The sequence below is a fragment of the Prinia subflava genome, chromosome 1 (genome assembly GCF_021018805.1).
Source record: "Prinia subflava isolate CZ2003 ecotype Zambia chromosome 1, Cam_Psub_1.2, whole genome shotgun sequence".
NCBI lineage: Eukaryota > Metazoa > Chordata > Aves > Passeriformes > Cisticolidae > Prinia > Prinia subflava.
Window position 1 is genome coordinate 13,768,677 of NC_086247.1, and position 23,618 is coordinate 13,792,294.

A 23,618-nucleotide genomic window follows, 5' to 3' on the forward strand; every position below is an offset into this window, starting at 1 on the left:
TTTTTGTCCTTCTGTTGAACAGTGTTCCTTTCCAGCAGTGGAAACCTGTAGAAGTACAGGCACAACAGGTCTCTCATTGTACCCAGCCCCACAAAGGCACTACCAGGCTTGGATGCCTCTGTCCCCAAGCCTGGGGTTGGAGCATGCACAGGCTCTTGAAATGACTCTTCCAGTGGGTCTGTTAAGTGGTCATAGACTGAAATGCTTTGAAGATTTTAAGATGAACAAATTTAAATTGACCTTCATGAAGACAGCACACTGACACAAAGACTTACTATCACATTGTACTTTCCAGGTGGAAACTATGGGGTATTTTTCTTCCTCCCAACAGTTACTTAATTCTTTTAAATGAACTGCAAGTATTTTCCCTGACCTTGTATTGAAAATCATTGAAATTTTGGTAACAATAATTAAGCCTAAAAAGTCAGTCTGGTACAAATAACTGACATGGAAAGTTTCAGCCTCAGTGGTTGAAGTTCAGCAACACTTGATGATTATGGAAGGTGTCAAGCAGCTATAATCATAGTCATCAACACCTGTGCTGTATGTGCCTGCCAAAATAAATTTTTGATCACCTTCATAAGGAATATATGTAATGGCTCATTCTGTCTGTAAATGGAATGTTTGTTTAGAGGGAGTGTTGCTATTCTGTGGATCAAGTGTATACTTTTATGGAAGCTTTCATTTTCTTCTCAGATTGCTTTATTTAACAATGAATTTTTCAAACTAGAAATGCACTATCATTCCTTATGTAGAAAATAATTAAATTGTAAATTGTACTTCTTATGCATAATATGTTGTATATGCAGTTTCTGTGTGTAATGATTTTCATGGATTCTCTCTCAAAACTAATTATACATGCTTTTCAAATCTGTTCGTAGCTGTAGTTACGGGTGTGCTACATCAGGCTGAGGATGCATCTAGAGTACAATCCTCTCTGTCCAAAGGTAATGCTTAGGAAGGAGTGTGAATATGGGACAAGAATATTTCCTCCTATTACCCTCCTGCCTTCCAACAGTTTGAACACATTATTATTTGAACACATAGCCCAAATCTCTGTGGTAATATGTATGAGTAAAGGACATGGACCCTGAAAGCTGACATTTCCTGATTGCTAAGATCTGAGCAGTGCAGCTGTAATACTGACTTTGCCTTTGGTGCTGGTGGTGTGTTTTGTACAGAAGAGAGAACTATTTAAAGATGCAAGGGAGTAATAAGAGTATTAAAAAAAACCCTCAAAACACAAAAACAAACAAAACCCCAGGCTGGTGAATTAGAAAACTGAGTGCCCTTTGAGCTTGTTGTTTTTCTTGCTATTTAGTTATTATTTTAGTTTAAATATTTATTTTCTATATTAGTTGATGGCACGTATACTCTAATGTCCAGAAAATTCCCTAAATGAGCAGAAAATGCAATCAAAATGTCCCTGTGAGTCTCTTTCACTTCTCATACATGATCCAGGTTTGTGGTGCTTGATTCATACAATAGTTTTGATTGTAAGAGTCCCTTAAAGGTCATCCCATAAGGATCTCAAAAGTCCAACCCCCCTGCCATGGCCAGGGACACCTTCAGCTAGATCAGGTTGCTCAAAGCCCTGTTCAGGCTTGACCTTGATTGTTTCCAAGAATGGAGCATCTACAGCCTCTCTGGGAAACCTGTTCCTCTGTTTCACCACCCTCACTGAAAAAATGTCTTCCTTATATCTAGTCTGAATCTATCCTCCTATAGGTTAAAAAACAGGGCTTACTAAAAAGTTTGACCCCTTCTTTCTTAGAGGCTCCCTTTAAGTACTGAAAGGCAGCAGTAAGGTCTCCCTGGAGCCTTCTCTTCTACGGGCCAAACAAGCACAGATTGAGATATTTCTGTCAACACTGATGGAAGTTAGCTTTGAAGAACATGCAGTATTTACTTACAGATTCCTACTGTTGCAATACAGTTCTGACCTTCAGAGACACCACTTCTGAAGAGCTCACAGAGCCTTTTTATTTTGTTGAATTTGATGAATGATGCCTGGCTTTCATTTCCCTGACAGACTGTTTATTTTCACCAGGTGCGCTTCAGGGCTGACTCTCTGTTTGTTTGTTTTTCTCTTTATTAGAGAGATAGTTAGTTGTCAGTAAAATAACAATTACAGTATCTGTGCATTTATTGCTTGTTCTGGAATGCCAGATGTCAGAATACACTTACAGAAAAAAGATGGAAACTTCATCTCTTTTTCGTCATAGTAGTCTTGAAAATATAAGGCAAAGTAGAATATGGCTTTTTTACATTCCATCTGAGTGAATCCTTCAGTAGTAAGCAACTATTTGCATACTCTTTATGTAAGCAAGCTCTAGCTAAACAACATCCACTAAATCTTGTGCAGTCTATTGCTGACTTGCAAGAATTGCTGGGAACTGTTACACCAATATGATCATCCATCTGGCAAAAAACGCTGTAAACTGCAGTGCCATTAACACTTTTGTGTAGCAAAAGCTTTGATGTGCTGGATCCATTCTGTACCTCAATGAATAACCCACAGTAAACGAACAATATGAACAATTGTAGTCTGACACACTCTCTTGTACAAACCTGCAGTTATAATTAGTAGTGAGAGACTGTGGGAAGCAATATCTCTCGATACTATCTCTCAAAAATATATCAAAATGATTGAACAGGGTTCCCAAAGAATTTGAGGACTTGCTAATACTAGACCAATGTGTGATTTTAAAAAAACAAGCATGCAGCTTGCTGGTTTTCAATAATTAATGGCTTTCTTGAGTGCAGAAAAGTGAAGTTGGACCAAAATCATAGCTGGAATATTGAACTTTTGTTTTATGTAAACCACAGTGACGAGCCATGTAATTGTCCTCTATAGGAGGTTATTGAAAAGTCCTTAAACTGATTGCAACTGCAGTGGCCCAACATGGACAACGAATCAGTTTAACTCAACTTCAAATTGTTTTGCAGTAACAAGCCCTGTGACTAAACTTTGTGTGTCATCTGGTTGTCAGACCACACTGGAAGTGGATTAACTTGGGCATGGGTTGGATTTGCCCTCCACAAAGTAGGCGTCTTGCAAGCATACTGAGTGTACAAACAAAGTAGTTCCCTATAACTCATACAGCCAGTAATGCAGTAGCTCAGTGCAGACTGGTAAGTCCTCTCCTGCTCCAGACGCATCCAGGCAGGATTTCACCTCCAGTCTTAAATATTGGTGTGCAGCTGTGACCATCCCATGCCATTCTAGTTTGTGGGGAGATCCCATATCTTTGTGCTGACTGGTCCCAGTCGTGCCTCAGGCAGCTGAGTTGTGGTCATGTACTGGAAATGCTCAGTGTAATTGACCCCTGGAGAGGGGAGCTTTATCTTTGCCAGGTGTCAGGCAGAAGTTTAACAGAGCTGTAAAGTCACGAGTCAGGCAGGTTCCGAGCAAGGCAGACAGGGCTCTCTGCCTTTGTGAAATGGAATAGCTGTGGTCACACTATATTGACTATTGCCTCTCAACAGCACAGTGAGAGATGTAATGCTCTAATTGTAAAAGTCTTCTGCATCTCTTGTTAGAGGTGCCATATTGCTTTCAAACCTTGTGGTAGTGTGAATAATATAACTCTTACCCAAACCCCTGTGCTGCTGAAGCATGTGGAGTCACAGACATCTTTAGAGAGCCCAAGTTAGAATAAGAAAAACCTGGACCTCTACCTCAACCAATAATGTTTCCAATTCCTGTAAGTATTGAAGACTGTGTAGAAATAGAACTTAATGGAAGGAGAAATGATATACTTAGAGCCTTCCTGTCACACTGAATGTAGCATCTAGAGGTGATGCATATTCTTTATTCTTCTTTTAGGGTGATAAGAAAGCTCAGAAAAGTTACACTTGTCTTTCCACTGTGTGGTTTTTTACCACAATCCAAAAATAATAATAAAGGATGAAAAAAACCAGTATCACCTGACTGAAAGATTCTTAAGAAAGGTACCGGAGACAGCTCATGTGCTCTTTTCCATTGTAGAATCAGTGTGAGAAGATAGAAATGTAACTGATAGAGAAATAATTTAGCCTCCTTAGGCAAATGCTGTTCTAGCTTTGGGCAGCCTTAGGACTCTGCAATAAAAATGGTTTAATGAGAACAACTATTGAGGTTTTATTATTAAAATGATAAATAATATCCTGACAGGTCATTCTACTTCTCATTTCATGGTTTTATACTCCTCTCTTTCTGTTTTGAAGCACAACTGTCATAATATCCAAGCAGGCCCTATAACAAACAGAGAAGAAGGATAATGTGAAAATAACTTTGTATGTAACAGTTTATTAAAACTGAAGCTGTACAACATGAATGTGAGTGTGAATGCCTCAGTTGTAAGTAACACTTTGTATGAGTTTACTCTCAGACAGGTAAGTGATGTCCTGGTTTTGGCTGGGATGAAGTTAATTTTCTTTTTAGTCACTGGTACATTGCTGTGATTTGGTTTCAGTGTGAGGGTGATGTTGGTGACACACTGATGTTTTGGTTGTTGCTTAGCAATGCCTGCCCAGAGTCAAGGACCTTTGAGTGTCTCAAGCTCTGCCCCTGAGAATTTGCACAAGAAGATGGGAGGGAGCATGGCCAGGACAACCATGAACTGGCCATAGGGACATTCCATACCATAGAACATCATGCCCAGTATATAAACTGGGCAAATTGACCAGGAGGGGCCAATTGCTGCTGGGGAATGAGGTGGGTGTCAGTCAGTGAGTGGTAAGCAACTGTACTGAGCATCACCTGTTTTCCTGGGTTTTATTTTTTTCTCATTACAGTTGTTACCATCAGCACTAGTAGTGTATTTTGCTGTCACTAGTATGATTATATTTTACTTTGTTTCAATTATTAAACCATTCTTGTCTCAACCTTCGAGGCTTTTTCATTCCCTCGTTCTCCTTGCCATCTCACAGCTGCGTAGTGCTGAGCTGCTAGCTGGGGTTAAACCATGACAGTGTATGGAGCAACAGTGGAGCAACATTTTACTTTATCACACAAGTAAAATTTCTTATCTAAGAACATGGATTTCCATTACCTCCTCCTGGATTTGAAATAGCAATCTCTCTCTCTCTCTTTTTAAAATCATTTCATAGTGCCTATTTCATGTAACTGAGATGATCTGATACTGCATGTTGAAGTGCAAGTGTCTCTTGCTTTCAGAAAAGTCTTGTTTGCATTGCAGAAGTCAGCCATAGCAAGAAACATTTCTATGTTAAGAGCCTGGTTAGCTGATCTCTAAAAAGCCGTTTTCCTTGGATTGTTCTGGGACTTGTTAAGGCAAACTTGAATTGATTCTCTTTTTTGGGCAAGGTTTCAATGAATGGTTTTGCAAACGATGGGAGTGCATTGAATGCTTGGCAGTTCCAAAATGCTGTGAGTCCAGACTGATCTCAGGAGATGCTCTTCTCTCTGTAGATGCAAATGTTCTTCTTGTCAGCATGTCTGTGGTTGTAAGTCAGGACCTTTATAAAGTCCTAGTCTTGTACTTTTAAACCTCTTTCATCACCTCAGCCAGGTGATCAGAGTGGTGCTTTAAAGCTTGATGAAAATACCTGTGGTGAATCTAAAAACTTAAAGTGGGAAGTGGCAACGTTTCTTATTAACAGCTTTATGCCATTCAGGAACACTGAGAGAACAAACCATTAGGAGCTTGCTTTGTATTGACCACTTTTGTGACAGCAGAGTAGTTTTCTTGTCTCTTACAGCAGTCCTGTAGCAGGTCTTCTGTTACCCAGCCACTCTGCAACAGGAGGAGGCTCTTGGCTAGCAAAGAGGAGGTGCTTTCCTGTACCAGGGAAGTTACTTTGCAGGTGTTAAGTCAACACCGTTGTAGGAAGGTGATTTACTTTGATCACGTAGTGCTTATCCCAACTCTGGAATGATATCCCAATAATCAATGTGCTTAGGTAAAGACCAAAACCTGGTGACTGTCTCTAGAAGTAAAAGATTTTTGTCAGTCTTCCTTTCCCAGATCTTTTATTGCCTTTGCTGTAAAGCTATTCCTGTGGTGACTGTGCTAGTGGTCTAATTGTACTCGTGGGTGGAAGGAAACCAATGACATTTTTTCCATGTGTCCTGACAGTGCTTGAGAAACAGTACTGGCTTAGAGGTCAGGATTGTAGAAGACATTAAGGATGTTCCAAGAATTACAAGTGAACTGACATAGGCACACCCTAAAACTATAATTAATGGTCCCTGTGAATCAGGCAGAATATATGTGTAAAAATCCTTGACAGCTCTTCTGACTTGTGCAATGTGATATGCAGCATGTTGCCCTTCAGAAGTAATCCAAAATTGGACTTGACATTACTGCTTTTTGGGCTCTTTTTCACACATTGTCTCTTACAGGACTTCACAGAAGTAGCATTCCTTGAAGAAATGTGTTGCTTTCCTCAAACACAATATCCCAGTCATTTATACCTTTTTCTCTTTCTTTCTCTTTCTCTTTCTCTTTCTCTTTCTCTTTCTCTTTCTCTTTCTCTTTCTCTTTCTCTTTCTCTTTCTCTTTCTCTTTCTCTTTCTCTTTCTCTTTCTCTTTCTCTTTCTCTTTCTCTTTCTCTTTCTCTTTCTCTTTCTCTTTCTCTTTCTCTTTCTCTTTCTCTTTCTCTTTCTCTTTCTCTTTCTCTTTCTCTTTCTCTTTCATTTGAAAATGTTGGAACAACACCCTCATAAGACCCGAGACAAGGCCTAAAGCCAGCAGAATCCTTAAAATGCCTAGAAGGGAAAATTAAATAATAGTCATTAAAAGCTTAACCAGATATCTTTTTTCCACGGCTATTCATAATTTTCACCATTGAGAGAACCAAGTCATTTAAAAGTTTAGAACAGGTAAAAAACAGCAGAGGAAATCCTTTCCAGCTGCTCTGGCTTGTGCCAATGGATACATAGAAGAATTCATGAGGAAGGAGGTAATTTTGTCTCTGCTCTGACCTCTGATTTCTGAGACACCAGCTTATGCGTTGACTTTTCAGGAAGAGTGAATGAATCCTGGTAGTCTTCTTGTCTTTTAAGATTGAACAAACCCTTATGCAGCAGATGTACTATGTTAGTAGAGCTGGTTGGGTTTTGACAAGAGAACTTCTGGCTCTAATGTTGCCGTGTTGATGTCAGTGATGCTTCTCAAACAGTATCTGTCGCTGAGGCTAATTAGTAAGCAGTTACGACAACTTGTGCCCATGCTGCTAGGGGTTCTTACTCTTAAGGACAGGATGGCTGTGTTATGCCATCTATGAGAAATAGCCCCCAGTCTTTGCTCATTCCTGAAGTATGCCTGGAAGTTTCTGAGGAGCTGTTAGGTGGCCCAGGTCAGTATCATCATCCTGAAATCTGAGGGGTGATATGACAGTACAAACAACTGAGTTCCAGCGGCTAGACCTTGGTGGCAGTAGTTAATTTAATGGAGCAGTGGAGAATGGATTATCTTGGAACCAGATGCAGTCCTCTTTTCAGAATGGGTGACATCAGGTGAGCTTCAAAGGGCTGAAAAATCCCCCATGTTTTACAAGTCTAATGGGCCCCATTCTTCTGCCCTTCTAACCTTGTGACTTACAGCATTTTCTTTAGAGAAATCCAATGTCTGCGTGCTGCTGCTGCTGAGGGATACTGCATGTGGTGTACACTTGTATCTAAACAATTTTGAGAGAGGTTCCATGTAGGTATATATTTTTTTCACCTGACTCCTTGGTTTGCACATTTCAATTGAATACATCAGTATAATTACGTAAGACTCTTGTATTCAGTACCTGATAGTTGTGACCTTGCTAAGTCTGTTGAAGTTCAGGCTGCCTGATTTGCTGCTCTGTACCTTCATGGAATAGAATCACAGTCACTGTGGTTAGAAGGAACCTGTGAAGGTCATTTTGTCCAACCTCCTGATCAAAGCAAGGCCCACTAGAGCAGATTGTCCAGGGCTGTGTCCTGTCTCTTGTATCTCCAAGAATGGAAACTCAGCAACGTTTCTGAACATTTGTTTGAGTGTTCAAGCACACTCAAAAAAAGGTTCTTTACATTTAAATGGAATTTCCTTTGTTTCATTTTGTGGCTGTTGTCTCTTTATTCCTTCTGTCAGGTGTTTACACGTGTTGGAAAGCTCCCCTTGAGCCTTCTCCTCTCCTGGCTTAGCAATCTCAACTCTCTCAGCCTTTTCTTACCTTACAAATGCCCCAATCTGTTCATCCTCTTGTTGTCTTTGTTGGACTTGCTCCAGTCTATGTCTATGTCTCTCTTGTACTGGGGATTCCAGAAAAGGACAAAATATTCCAGATGTGGCCTCACCAGGGTCAAGTAGAAGCAAAGGATCACCTCCTCGGACCTGCTGAAAATGCTATGTCCTACTGCAGTCCAGGAAACTGCTGGCCTTCTTTGCTGAAAGAGCACGTTGCTGGCTTACATTCAACATTCACCAGGATCCCAGGTCTTTTCTTGCTCACTGATATTTGAAAATGTTGGAACAATTTGCTCATAAGACCTGAGACAAGGCTCACTGAATAACAGAAATGTTTCTTACACCATTATGAACGGATCTTATGTGATCTCATCCTTATCATTTAGGTGGAACATGACTGCTGAGAGTAGATAAAAGGTGCTGAGGCCATCAGTGGGAGTACCCATGTCTTGCTGTATATTGCAGGAAGAATCTTGGTTTGCCCATCTTCAAAAGTCATCAGAAAATTGCTTGGGAGCAGACTGGAAATAACTTGATTTAGATCAGCTTCTTATGCAACTGTGCCGAAGGATTTGTAATTGATACTTCAGTCTATAGACAGCTGTGATCCTACATACCATGCAGGTGATTTAATTCAGGAGTATTGACCCGAATTCATACTGTCAGTGCTCACATATGGCTTAACCAGGGAAGCTTTTCAGTCTCAGAAAACTGCAGAAAAGAACTTGTTGCAGTGGGAAGAAAACAGAAAAAAGCTGGTGAGGAAAACCAAGTAAAATGTGTGTCACAAAGATGACTCAAATTACAACATTACAAAGAAATATAAGGGAATTGAGTGAAGAGTATTTACTAGAGATCTGTATGTATGAATATTTGATTTAGAATTTTAATTATACACTGGAAGATAATGTAAATAATTTCTTAATATCCATTGTCACTTTTTTTTTGTTTGTATTGCTGTTATTCAGCTCTTGCTATGTGAGTATTGTTACTTTATGGAGTTTCACAAGACATGCATCTACAACCCAGGAAAGACAGTTGAGCCTAAATGTGTATTTATAACACAGAAACAAGAAATGGTCTTTTGTGCATAACCAAAATAATATTTGGAACTAACCCTAAAATGATTTGGCTTTTGTATTGAAAACTGCGTGCAAGCTAACGAATGGAGATGAAGATAAACAATTTAGTACTTGACAGAGGATTTAATTTGTGGCTCAGTACTCAGAAAACATTCTCTAGACTCTGGTGGTTTAGGAAAGTTTTGCCAGGCTGAAAATGATGTTTTTCTTCTCTGGTTTCTTTGTATGTGTGTGTGTAAACCAGTGGAAAAACGATTTTGCATATTTGTGTTTGAGCACTGAGACATATGAAAGCACCTTGATTCAACCTGTCAGAATAGTCTCTCTCTGCATCAGTAAAGTATCTTGCCCTGCCCTTAACCAGTGTGTCACTGGTTCCTAATGCATATTCTGTGTGGAAAAGCACTGTGCTTAAACAGTGTGACATCTGCTCACTGAGTGACTGTCAGGCTGCAGTATTACTGTAGGAAATTTCCGTGATGATAGTTTCCAGTCTTTTCCTGGATATAAATTACTACAGGCAAATTGTCAATAGAGGTATAATACATTCACAAGCCACAGTTGTTGCTTTTTCTCTAATCTGATTTTATTGGTTGATTAGTGTTAGTTCAACTCAGTGCCTATTTAAAGAAAGACTTAAAGGTGGATCATGTCATGCATTCAAATGTGTCCTCTCCTATATCCTTTCTTAAAAACAAGGTGCAACTGAAGATTCATACATAATACAGTGATTTAATGTTTGCTGCTCTCTCTGAAAGGAAAAATTTAATTTATGGTAGAAGGAAAACCCACTGAAGCTATCAGCAAGGCAATATAATATAAAGCAAAAACCACCCCATATTACCTGAGGTTTGGGAGTTTAGGGGTACTTGTTTGATTTATATAAATTTCCTTTTCTTCCTTTTACTTTTTCACACACTTTTTTCCCCAAGGCTTTTTCAAATGTTAGATCTCATGCAGAGATAAAGAGCCCTCCAGTACTGCTGCCTTCCTCTTGTACAGACCCCAATAACCTGAGCTCCTCTGAACAGTCTCTTCCAAACTTCCATTTCAAGACCACAAGGATCTGAAAATCACCCATTTCATTGCTAGGTGGCTCTGACTGTGAATTAGCCTCGTCATTTAACTAGTGTTCAATTTAATTAGTTTGGGTTTACCTTGCAGCACTTTTTTCTTGTTTTGCCCCTTCCTGCTAAATCAAATCACATTGGAAATGGCAGAACTATTCTGCCATTTTAGAATGTTGGTGAGATTCCTCTCACAAGCAGCTCTAAGGATTGCCATAGTCACTGGAAGCCATCCATTGACCTTAGGCTCAGCTGTAGCTAAAATTAGCCAACTCTGTTTTTGTTAATTAGTTGCCAAATTACAAGCTTTTGGAGAGAGTATTTTGTCCCAAGCTCTTTTTTTAGACATCTGCTGCTGAACAGCCAGAGTGAATGACACATACGGATCCCACTATGCCTAACTCAGGACCTAGGTGTGATGCTCTGGATTGAAAAGTGAACTGCTAAATTATCATCTAGAATAGTCCCTTTTGTGGTTTCTGAAAAAGCCTGGAGGCACCTTAACATCCTGTTTCCCTTTTTATTTTAGCCATGAATTTACCTCAGTCCCTGCAGTCAATTCTTTATGCATGCCCAAAATTGTCCCAATCTGAGCAGAAAAGCAGCAGGGAAAACAAGTCTGGCTTTCCCTTCAGCCTGAGGGCTTTCAAATCCCGCTTTCATATCCACCTGCCTGGGCACTTGGCCCTTTCCCTAGCAGGAAAGGGAGGGCTGGAGTGCGTTCCCTGTGTCTGGTCTTGGAAAGAGGCTGGGAGTTGGCAGAGCTGGAGCCCTTACGCCCCACACAGAGATTGCCAAGGGCATCACAGCGAGGCCGGTGCAGCCTCACCTCAGCAGGGCTGGGGCCAGCCCTGGCCTGGGGCAGGAACTGGGCCTCGGCACCTTCTGCTGAGAGTTTAGAGATGAGCTGGCTCCCGCTTTTTGGAAGAGCTCCCTTGCTCCTAGCTATAGCAGTTATTTTTATAAAAAAGGTCACACAGTGTTTTCCTGCACTTTGTAGTGGAAAACAAGCCTTTGTTTTTGCTTGGGAGAAGGAGACCCAAAGCTAGGGCTGGGGGCTGGGCTGTGCGTTCTCTTTGGGCCACGGTGCTAGGCTGCAGCCTCTGGTAAGGCTCCTGCACATTAGTGTTGTATCATTATTATTAATACTATTGTTGAGCCAAATGCTTGGGGTACAGAATACAGAATTTTAAAAATAAGGTCTGGATTCTGTTACAGCGATGAGTTGCTTAAAAACTAGGTACAATAATTTGTTGCTTAGGTATCTGGGTTTTTTCTGATCCAAAAACTGATGACTGTTTCACAGTGTTCTACAGGTCAAGTGTAACAATTAAATAGGAGGAATAGACCAGCCAGATAAAATCCTTATGTCCCGATTCTCCTCACAGCTACAGTAAATAAAGGCTGGAAGAAATGCAGAGTGTACTACGAGCCACCAGTGCAGCAACAGATTAGCGGCTGTAAGACTGTGCATATATTTGAGTAGAGGTAATTTTTACAATAGGAAAATTATCTTTTCCTAGATTATAAAATGGACAGCACAGACAGTAAGTTCAAGGCCTGTCAGAGGTGATGTGTGCCACTTGACAGCTGCCAGGCTTCTAATTAAAGCCCACCAAGTGCTAGGGCAAAACATGCATCTGGAGAAATGTGCCTGGTTCCTCCTTCAGTTTCGGAGAGTTGAAGCAGTCTACAGTGCTTAATCTATGAGTATGTTGCATTTAATTTTCCATTTTTCTTAGTATGAATTATTAACCTCATGAATGTTAACAAAAACCTTTCTTGATTTCATTTTATTAAAAAAAAAGAGGGATTAAGCTGGTATGGGTGTGGAAGAAAGCATCCCTGCAAACTGCTTGGAGATAACAATGTGGGACTGGAGAGAGCTAGGGATACAGGCTAGGAAGTATTTTAATACTGTATGTACCTCAGCATTGGAATATGTAATCTTATTTAAATATTTAATAAAATTTTAAATTTTCTCTTTTTCTTTTAAACAAAGCAGTTATTGGAAAATCTTATTAGAATATGTAAGTTCTCCAGTTCTGTTGTGCTGGAGCTTTGATGGCCCACAGACCTTCTGCAATGCAGTACAGTAAGCTGTCTGCTCACATTATGTCGGTCCTCCTTGCTTCCCACAAGTTTGGTGTTAAAAGAAACTCAGAAAATGAATTAAACATGTTTCAAATAGTTCTTCTTTGTGTAGGTTTTTTGCCTAAATGCTGTGTGGCAGTTAGAGTAACCAGGAGGAAGAAAGGATGGCTTTCCCCAGCAGAATGAGTCAGATGCCCCCAAGATCTCCTTCTGAGGCATGACTGTGGTGGGTTGATCTTCACTTGACACCAGGTGCCCCCCAGAGTCTCTCTATCACTCCTCTCCTCAGCAAGGCGGGGGAAGAAAATAAGATGGAAAAAACCTTGTAGGCTGAGATACAGGCAGCTTACTAAAATAAAATGTGTCACTCAAGCAAAGGAAAAACTCCAGAGATTTTATTCTCTGCATCCCATCAGGAAGTGATGTCTGGCAACTTCCTGGGAAGTAGGACTTAAGCATATGTAGTGGTTGCTCTGGAAGGCAAACACTGTAAAATAATGAATGTCCTCCCTTCCTATTTCTTAGCTTTTATATCTGAGCATATGTCTATGGTATGGAATATCACTTTGCTCAGTTTGTGTTAGCTGTCCTGGTTACGTCCTCTCCCTAGATTTTGCCCATCCCAAGCCTGCTGGTGTGGGGGGAAATGTTGGAAAGACATCCTGGATGCTGTGGGAGCACTGCTCAGCAGTAGCCAAAGCACTGTGTCCTCAGTGGCTTCCCAGCTACTGCTACAAAGCACAGGCTCTGAGGGCTGCTGAGGGGAAATGAGCTCTGCCTCAGCCAGACCCAGTGCTTGAAAACAACAAAAGATTTTGCTTATAAATGGATTGTCTTCTATGTGATTTCAGGGATTTCTCAGTTCTACCTGGGTTGGTCACTTCAGGAATGAGTGTTGGGGTCTTTCAGTGTGCATGTTTGTATGGTTATTTTTCTTGTGGTAATAAATGATCCCTTTTTTTTTTGAAAGAAATCTGATTTTTGTAAGGTCCACCATTAGGTGGACAGAAAATATTCTTGTTTGAGACTTTAGTCAATTCTAATGCTTTCCAAATTGTCTTTCCCTTTTCTAATCTGTTCTGTATAGAAGTTGTACATTATAATATATGAATGTATGTTTACTCCTGAATAAATTAACAAGACTCTTGCTTGCAAGAATGATCTAATGTGATTTAAAAAAAAAAATTAACAAAGAAAAGGGATATGTAGTGCATAATATGTTGCAGAGGGAGAAACATTCTATTAACTAGGAACTAAAGAACTGTGTGTTCTGCTGATGGTGAACAAAATCAAACATGTTGACAGATTCGCTCACTCCACCATGAACAGGAAAGACCTTGAGAATGTTTATTTGAATAGGGGGATCATAAATCCAGCACACAATAACCAGTACCAACTAACAATAGTCCTAGGGTTTTTTCTTAAAAAAGACGATGTACAATATAATAAAAGCTCATTATTATATGTCTATTATCTTTATATATAGCTGTAGATAGTATATAATTTTGTATGTCCAGGAAGTAGGCTGGCAGATGTATACACAACAAACAATGTGGATTTATAGACTGCCTTCTAAAGGATTACATTTATGTTTAATTTACTTTGTGGGTCCTATTGGGTCCTTCCTGAGAGCACTAAAAATGGTTGTCTCACATTTTACAGTACGCTTGAAAAGTGCTGTAATATGATTTGTGTCTGAATTTATATTTCAGAAGGGAATTCAAGTTATTACTATTTCCTCCTATTAAAATCATCAGGTGCTGGATATGTTCATCCGAAAAACAGGACCATCTAACAGTCTTTTACTCAAGACTTGTAAGAAATCAATATAGTTCCCATCAGTACAGTAAATTACCAACTGAACCACTTCCAGTAATCATGATGCACAGTTTCTCATTAACCCCTTCCCTTCTCTGTATTGAGATTTGCATTCTAATATTGTCTTAGAATAAAGACATTTTTGAATATAGCTGTAAGTCACTAGACACTGAAGGAATTAATTCAAAATTTTATAACTAAGGCTCTTATGTATCTGTAGCAGTTCCGTTTAAGACCTTTATTGATGATGTAGACAAAATAATTGAGGGCATTCTTGGTAAGTGTGCAGACAACACCAAGTTGGGTGAGAGTGTTGATCTGCTGGAGGGCAGGAAGGCTCTGCAAAGAGATTTGGACAGGCTGGATTGATAATCCAAGCCCAAATGTATGGTTCAACAAGGTGAAGTGACGGGTCCTGCACATGGATCACAACAACCCTACCAGCAAAGATTTATATTGGATATTAGGAAAAATTTCTTCTCCAAAAGGCTTCTCAAGCACTGGAATAGGCTGCCTAGGGAAGTGGTGGAGTCACCATCCCTGGAGGTGTTTGAAGGGCACGTGGCTGTGCCTCCGAGGGCATGGTTTAGTGGTGGTCGTGACAGTGCTGGGCTAACAGTTCATCTGAGAGGTCTTTTCCAGGCTAAAGGATTCTGTGTGGATGTGTGGTGCTCCCACACAAATTATGCAATTAAATACTTCCTTGGAAATGTGTGGGTAAGTCAAGGAGCAGGAGTTCCTTGCCTTATTTATGGGATGAGTTGGGAGTCAGGAGAATTTCACTTCTGGAGAGGGATTTTCATCTTTGTTGTTAATTTTCAAGGTACCTGGACTCTTTTGAGCTGCTTGGCTGGAAGTATCTACCAGGGTAAATAAGCATACTTTTAAACTGCAGTTCCGAAATTGAATATTCCAGATCCATGCTCTGTTAACTCACTGTCTTTCAGTGTTTTTACATGACTTCACCATTACTGCAGGTTTTTTGGTTTTGTTCAATAGCATGAATCCATCGTGGTTGTGACTGTAGATGTGCTTGAGCCTGTGTGAGGAGCATAGGAGCCTCCAAGAGAGTGGGCTGGGGAGAAGCAGCTGGGGGTAGCTAGCTGAGAGACATCTTTAAAAGAGGCAAGGAAAAGTGAGCGTCAAAAAGACATCTCCTAACTTGAAATTTCAGAGACCATCATTGAACAGGAGATACATAGCTCACAGGACTGCATCAGAATTAAAAGAATGGAAAATGACAGGTGGTATAAGATGGAATATAGAAGAAATTGGGAAAGGCAGCACTAAGGTGAGAGGAAGTTACTCAAACTAAGTAATCTGAGTTTAAAAGCTTCACAGATGCAAAACTGACATCTTACTGAGTCTGTCAGAAACAAATTTAAAAACAAAGCCATGTTTTGGTTGTTGCTAGTTTTATATTTGATAATACATTTAAGTTAAAGATCCTGTTGAGTTACTTTTCTTTCATATTCTGTTCATGCTTGTGGTTCAGAAGTGTGGAGGAAGGACGGGATGGTGTGACCTGAGAGGGGGGTTTATGGAAATAAACTTGTTTTATTGTAGATTTATTGGCAGAAGTAAAAATAGTCATCTTCCTCTTGTCAGAAGTACAAACAGACATGATGTTGAGACAAGGGTTGCAGATAATATTCAGAAAGTGCCTTTGCTACATAGCTGCTTTTTGAGTTTGATCAGACATTTATTGACCAGCATCACAGTGCTTTCTTTGACAAACTATTACAGAGTGGGTGTCATCCAGATCCAGCAGATAATGAATGAGAAGGAGACAGAGAATCATCTTTGATGATAGTAACAAATAAAAGCCTGTCCAAAGCTAATTTGATACGTGAACAAATTGATACATGAGCCTTCCTATGCTTTCCTGTGCTTTCACTGGAGACATACTGGAGTCATGGGATTCTTCCTTTCATGTGTCTTACCAGAAGGTAAATCCTATGGCCTCATGGATATTTACTGCTTTTTTTAACAGGATGAGAAAATACAAAGATGCTGGCTGAGATGTTAGAGACCTCAGCTGGAGATCTTTAATATTCTTCAAGGTTAAATAGTCTTCTTTGCTCCTCCTGGTCCCTATCATTAGAAACTATCGTTCCTTCTTCTTTATTTCTGTACCAGTATTCCTTGTGTCTCCTATCTATTTAAGCTGGTCCCCAGCTGAGATTTGTTCATCACATCAGAAGTACCAGGCAGGTGCTAATAGCAATTTTGGGAGCTAATCTCCTTTGCCTAGGCTGGCAGCTGCCCTTATGCCAGCAAGTAGATCAATAAGGTGTTTGCTGCTATGGTAAGTCTGATGAAAAATGAATTCATTTTTACTTTTAAAGCACATTAGTCTTCCCTGATTAGCGACATGGTAGATATCTGAAGGGGGACAAAGATGGTAATGCAAGCTGCAGTTTACCAAGAGTCTGCATTAGTCTTAGGGCTAAAATGATTAGTAAGACAAGTCAGATCTAACTGCTTTTGCAAGGAAAGCTGTAGATTTGCCACGAGGCATTGATGACAGAGTGGCTGATGTGTTGGTTGACTAGTGATGAGACAGACAGGAGAAGGAGAGACTGGCTCTTAAATCCTCATGGGAAAAGCAGAAAGTGTGGGATTGTAGAAGATCTGATGGGTTATACAGAAAAGCATCATGAAGTCATACCAAGTTTTCTCTGAAAATTGAATTGATTTCTGGTTTGTGCTGTTTCTTTTAAAATATATTTCTTAACTCAGCATCCTCAGTTGTATAATATTGTTCTCTTTTCAAATCAGTTCCCTAGTTTAATAGTTCTTCTCTTTTCCCAGTGTTCATCTCCCCCCCACCATCATGAGGCTGTTCTCATTCTGCAGTGACTATTCTTTTTCTTGCCTCCTCTCATAATTTGCCGTTCCTCACTATGAAATCATTGCCTCTTTCTCTGCCCATTCTTGTTTGCATTCTTTCCTGAGTATATGATGAGAGTTTTATACTTGTGTCTCACCAGCACCTGAACAATGATATTTATGTCTGTGTCTCTGTCATGGAAATTTCTTAAGTGGTATGTCCGAGGAGGCTTGTTTTTAAGCACTGCAGTCAAGAGAAGGCAACAATCAGCCTGTTTAAACAAGAGGAAAGCTGTGTTCAGACTATTTCAAGTAAATACAAAAGCACCACATTTGAAAAACTGGAGAAGCATACTGTTATCTATTAACTAAGAATAAAACGGCATTGGCAGCATTTAAGTATAAACTTGAAAATTTTTTCATCTTACATAATTTAGGGGCTTTAGTAAATCTCATTTTCCTGTTTTTTAAGGTTCTGCAGGTAAGTAAACTGAACATCTTGTCTTGATAATCAGGTACTTTTCATATTATACTCAGAAGACAAGGTCACCTGTCTTGGCCATATTTTACACCATCATTTGTTCCCACTAGTGATTTATCATTTTCATCAGCTTTAAATTACTCAGTTTTCTTCAGGGTTTTGTGTCAAATCAGCCTCTTACTAGCTGTCTACTCTTGTTTCCCTGTATTTCATCAGTTCTTTCCACATGTTAAATAAGCTCTTTCTTACCTGTCCGTTTGCCTGCGTTTTAAGTGTTCTTTCAAGGCTTCTTGCAAGATGTCCTTCTGTGTGTCTGTGAACTGGCAGCTGGGGGAAGAGCAGTAGGAAATACCAGTGCAGGGAGGTTTGAGCATTTCTGATTAGGTACAGCAGGCTGTGCTGCCTTCCTTGCTCAAGGGCCAATGCCAGCCTCATTGGACCAGTGCTTATACTCATGCTAATATTCTGTGGCATGCAATGTTTCTCCCTCCATTCAAATTTTCATCTAATCCCAGCTTGATTCAATGAGATCTGCAGCAGCTAAGTCATATTAGAAAAAATTAGGCCATCAATCTATTATTAAGATGGAAAGTGTTTTATATTTTGTGTTTGCCCTCAGGGTGTCTCAGAACATTTCATGGCTGATCTGCCCTGAGTATGAGAGGGCTGGGGTTTAGGTGCTAAAAGATGTGTACAGATACTGAGGGAGTTGTGGAGTTTTGTTTAAAACATTTGGTTTCCAGCCTTGCAATTAGCCTGAGCCAAGGCCTAGTTGTTTGACACTGGACCTTTATGGTTCTCTTAGTTTAGGTGCTTTTGGAAAAAATGTCCTGTTCTCTCCTAGGCAGGTAGTTCTTAGATCTAAGAGGTGGTGTCTATCTGTAGTGTTGGGATATTTTCCTGCCATGGTAGTTAAATTCGTTCTACTTGTGTCTTAGCAAAGATCAGTGTATACTCCTAAAAAATGTTACTTTTGTCACATGTTTTGCTTTTGATAATACATAACATCTGCAGTCTCTGAAAATTAAAAGTCTAACCCAAATTTTTACTGTATAGCTGTCTCTCTGTTAAACCATGTTGCTTGATAAGATTGCCACCTTTTGTGTATTCTTAATAATTTCCTTTGTTAATCTTAGCTTTTTAAAAGAAAATAGATCTTTAGCTCAAGATCCTTCATGCAGGTTATTTCAGAACAGAACAGATGATGTTGAAAGGCACCTCTGGCAGTCACCTACTCAAAACAGGGACAAGTGCAGCTCAAGACCTTTTCAAGCAGGTTTTGAATACTTCCAAATACAGAGACTCCAGAAATTCTTTGGGCAATTGATTTCAATGTTCAGTAACACAAAATTCTTAGCATGAAATTATTACTCTTTCAGATATGTACAATACAGGAAGCAATACAGGGAAGCATCCAAAATCATCAGCTGATTGTCAGGATCTTGGCCTAATTGGCTTTATTGACTGGCCCAGGCACTAAAAATATCTTTTCAAAGGCATGATTTAGTATCAGAATGAAAATTATTCTAGTTGTGGCTTGGATGTTGTTCTAAGAGTTGAGGGGGGAGAAGGTATGGGGAGAATTGAATTTTCATGTTCAGGTCTCTTAGTGCATTCTTGAAATACCACATTTGGATGTTTGCTTTCTCACCTCATCACTGCCTCAACATGTCGCTTTGGATTTGGTGCAAGAAAGAGTTAATTTAAGGCAATTTGTGCAAGCTACTACAGAGAGTATGAGTCAGTAGCATCGTGCTTCGAGCCTAAGCCGCAGAAGAACTGACATGCCAAGAGTTGAAAAGAGGCATCTCTGTTTTGTGCACATTCAACTTCCAAAGGCAGTGGCTGGGGTAGAAAAACTATCTGAGTATGAACTAAAGAGTTGCCTAGAGAAAAGAAAGAGTAGTGACTTTATCAATGGCCAAAAAGAGGTGGAGGGCACTGGATGAGATGCATGGCCTCTGTCTGTCCTTTCCTATTACTGTTGCTGACTCCCTGCCCTAAGATAACATGTATCTTAGCAGGTATCTGTAAACTGGTGTCTTGTGTTTTTATTAGCTTTCAGTTGCTAATTTGACATTACCGACCATACTCTTGAAGTGTTGTACATCCTTTATAAACTGCTTTAAGATGTTTTAGTGTGATAAGACAATATAAAAATTGAAGTTATTATTGCTGCCTTTATCACCAGGGGAATTGGACTGCTGGCATTGATCTGCAAGAGACTGAATTTCCATAGTTTGTTATTACGTTAACCCTTAGAATTCTTCTTGTTTGTGATTTCAGAGAAAGGTTTCCTAATCAGAAGGTCATCCTTTGTAGCATGTAGTGTTTGAGAGACACAGAAGGGCAGAAAATCTATGAATGCTGTCATTTTTATCTGATCAATAACATCTTGTTTTATTAATACTAATATCCCAGTATTTTACGTTGTGTCATATCAAGATCCTACAGAACTGCTTGTAGGTGAAATCTAGCAGTTTGTGAAAGGCATGCTGCTAACTCCTTGGTTTGGGGCAGATATTCTGTGTCCCTTTAAATTTTTGGCATTTATCTTAATTTTTTAAATTAAAATAATTATAAAAATTCTCTACTCCTTGCTATTTTGTAAGGAAAGAGGTTGAATAAGGGCCTTATCTTGCTGTGTTGAGTAACACTTTCTAATGAGCTAAATTGTGCCATTCATCCAAAAGCCACGGTAATGGTAGCATAGGTGTTGCAGATGGAGTAACTTGCTCTTTGCTATCATCTTCTGGTTTCAGAATAAGGCCTGAGAAGTCAGAGAAGGGATTTCTAACAATTAAAAAACAGAGGAGGTAAAAAATTGAACCTGTTTAAGAAAGTGAACCAAACATTTAATTTTCAAGGTTGTACCAATGTTTGATTGGTTTTTATTGACCAGGGCAGCTTTAGATAGCAAATGTATATAGTGGGAATCAAGACTCAGTAGAGGGCTGCACAACACTTCTCCCTGTACTACCTCACAGCAGTGGTGAAGACCAAAGAAAGTAAGTTTTGGTTTTCTGCCTAGGGTAAAATTCTGCTTGATGCTTTGGTTCTCTGCTTGGTTCAAATACTTCCTTACTGTTGGCTCAGCCAGTGTACGGGCCTGCTCCTGTTTATTTGTAGCATAGCCATGCCCAAAAGATGGAGTCAGAGTTCCACTAGCAAAATCGGGAGAATGTAGATTGTTTGATTTTTTGAACATCTACAAACTGCCTGGGACGGTTTCTACATTAAACTAATACTAAAGATAAGTCACAAACTGGGAGTGAATGCCTGCAAAGACCATTGGCTCCTTATAACTAGGCAGATGTCTTGTTATAGTCAGAAAAAATATTTTTCGGCAATAATTTAGATATAATTGATGGAAATCTCTAGGGGTTTTTTTTCCCAATTTTGCTGTGATAGTTTGATGTTAAGAGGGATTTGGAAGGCTGAACCATGAAGACAGAACCATCCTGTGAAATGGTGCTGCTAAACTGTAGACATATCGGAATTGCAACAATATTCATCCTTGGTATAGCCTCAGTTGATTGAATTTGTAAAACCCACGGTCATTTGTTTTCTTAAGATGATATTTGAAAATAGGTGAGATTCTATTTAGGCACCTATGTCAGTTGTAGACTTTAGAAGGGTTGTCCTACCCATGGGAGACAAATTGGCCCTTAAGAACCGTGATTGGTTGTCTAAAATGGCACAAGATACCTGTTTTACATGCCTGTATCTCAGAAAACACCAAAACAATACAGAAAAACAATAGAAAAGGGAGGAGTAGCACATAAGTCTCTAACAGTAAGGGAGTACCTAACAGATTGAACAATATCCTCTCAGAATGAGGTATTTCAGGGCTGAGAATTTTTTCCATAGCAAATTATCAAGTCAGAGTGAGCCTATTGCACTAATGGAAATCCTTGGGTGATTTTTCTCTTTGGTCTTTGCTTCCAGGCCGTGCTTTGCTGAGACTTACTGACAAAAAGCTCGAACGAATGGGCATTGCCCAGGAAAGCCTGCGACAGCACATTCTGCAGCAAGTCCTTCAGCTGAAGGTGAGAGAAGAAGTCCGAAACCTCCAGCTGCTTACACAAGGTATGAAAAATAATTTTGATATGGACAGTTACTGACATCAGATAGGAGAAGTTTGCCTGAGGGCGTAAAAGGTGACTCGATGTTCTTCTACAGGAAATGATGCGTGAAAATGTCTCATAGGTTCCCCATACTTTCCAAGGGGGGAACAAAAGGTAAAATAATGCATAAATAAATAGAGATGTTCAGCTGCCTGTTTTGTGTGATGAATAGGCTCCATCTACCCTTTGATGATGGTCCTTCTTATGTGTCACTTACTAAAATGAAAATTATTTATAAAGGGCCCAGATGGAGCACCTACTGTCTTTAAAAGCATTGTCCATTTTGCGTTAATTGTTTACTTTCAGTGTTAGGTAAAACACAGTGTTAGGTAAAAGTGTAATTTCTGTAACCTGTTTTATGGTGAGAGCTGTCAGTAGCAAATTATGTTAGACTTTTTTGCAGATGGCTGATTCCTTCTTCATGTTGCAATAATTTTATTGACTTGAATAGAGTTGCTTCTAATTTTTGCTGCTAAGAAAATACAAAACTGGGCTCTATATGAAGTCTAGATTAAAAGACAGAGAAGAAGGAATAACAAAAAAGGTTATATATGTTTGCCAAATGATGTTTAGAAGTTTTATTATGACTTTTGTTGCTAGCTCTCTAGTAATGGCTGTGGTAGCATAGAAGAAAAGCAGTCATTGTGGCAATACTGGAAAAGGAACATATAGACATCCTCTACTATATGTCTGCAATACTTTTTCAATGTTAAATGTTTGGTAGTCCAGTGGGATAGCATAAACTACATACTTCTGTGGTGTTTTGGTTCAGTGCCTGTTGTGTGTCACACTGTATGAAAAAAAGAGTTCCTCAGTACATGCAGTACATGCTGTACATGCATTTTTAGCAAAATGTCCTTCACACATTACATTATGTTCCTAATTAAGCCTTGCTCACTGTGTTTGGGGAAAAACTCTGATTAGTTGAGTAAGCTGCATTTTGTCTGAAAGAGCTAAAGTCTCCACTGAATTGTTTCTTCAGGCTTGGCGTCTTGTGGATTGTGATGAGGAGTTTTAGGGTTCCTTTGTTTTGCCATGAGCTGTTAATAGAAGCTTACCTCATATTGTTTCGTGTCAAAGGTAGTGCACATGCTGAAGCGTGAATGTCTTTCCCAGATGTTTAGAACTCTTCTTTTTGCCTTTATCCATTCATCCATTAGTCCTACATCCTTTTCTTCAGTGTTGGCCAGGTTCTCTCTTCCACTGCATCTGGAATGTTATTTGAGAGTTTGATGGACTGCAAAGTTCTGGGCATCCACCATCACTGTTAGAGGCCTACTTATGAAAGTTGGGATTTGACTGATAGGGGACGATGAAGGTACATTAGGTATAAATTTGGATCAGTTGATCACTGCTGTCCAGGTGTATTCCTGCACAGACTTGTATTTGGCATTGAGAACTGTGTATTTCCTGTGTTCTGTATGGTTTCTGTCTGGTTCCCCTCTGGACACATCAGCTGCTGTATGACATGCTCAGTCAGGCAGCAATGGCTGCCATTTCTAGGAATTCAGGGCAGCATCCCTTCAGATCTATCCTTTGCCCATGTGGTTGAGGATACGAGTTTGGACTTTGGTAAGAGAATGAATAAACACATGCTGGACTGTGAAGGACAGATTAGCACTGGGTGCATGGATGCGTGTTTAGTGTAGTCTCTCTCTGCTGTGTAGAGGGCACGTGATGTACTCTGATCCCATAAAGGCAAGACATCGTGTGCTTCATGAAAGGAAACACAGGCTTGACAAAAAGCTGGAGGTCTGCGCCTTCAGCTGTCTTCCCCCACAATGGTTTTGGCCATTGTGCTGCACTTCAGAGCCACTCCAATATATCCTTGGAGAAATGACTCAGTTTGAGAACTGTCAAAAGAATTTATTCCTTGCATTGCTGGAGTCTGTTACAGTGTAGCCATGAGAGCCACTACACTTTACTACCGGCTGGTAGTAGAGTGGGTCAGC

General features: G+C 39.8%; 1 protein-coding gene across 6 annotated transcripts in view; it reads left to right on the plus strand.

Moving 5' to 3' along the window:
* SAMD12 (sterile alpha motif domain containing 12) overlaps window positions 1-23,618 on the plus strand; it is a 195,670-nt gene that overhangs the window by 65,025 nt on the left and 107,027 nt on the right. For all 6 annotated transcript variants that reach the window (XM_063421880.1, XM_063421793.1, XM_063421970.1 and 3 more), the window contains exon 4: window positions 21,488-21,628. In XM_063421880.1, coding sequence (XP_063277950.1) covers window positions 21,488-21,628 — 141 coding nt within the window. The remainder of the gene's footprint in view (window positions 1-21,487; window positions 21,629-23,618) is intronic.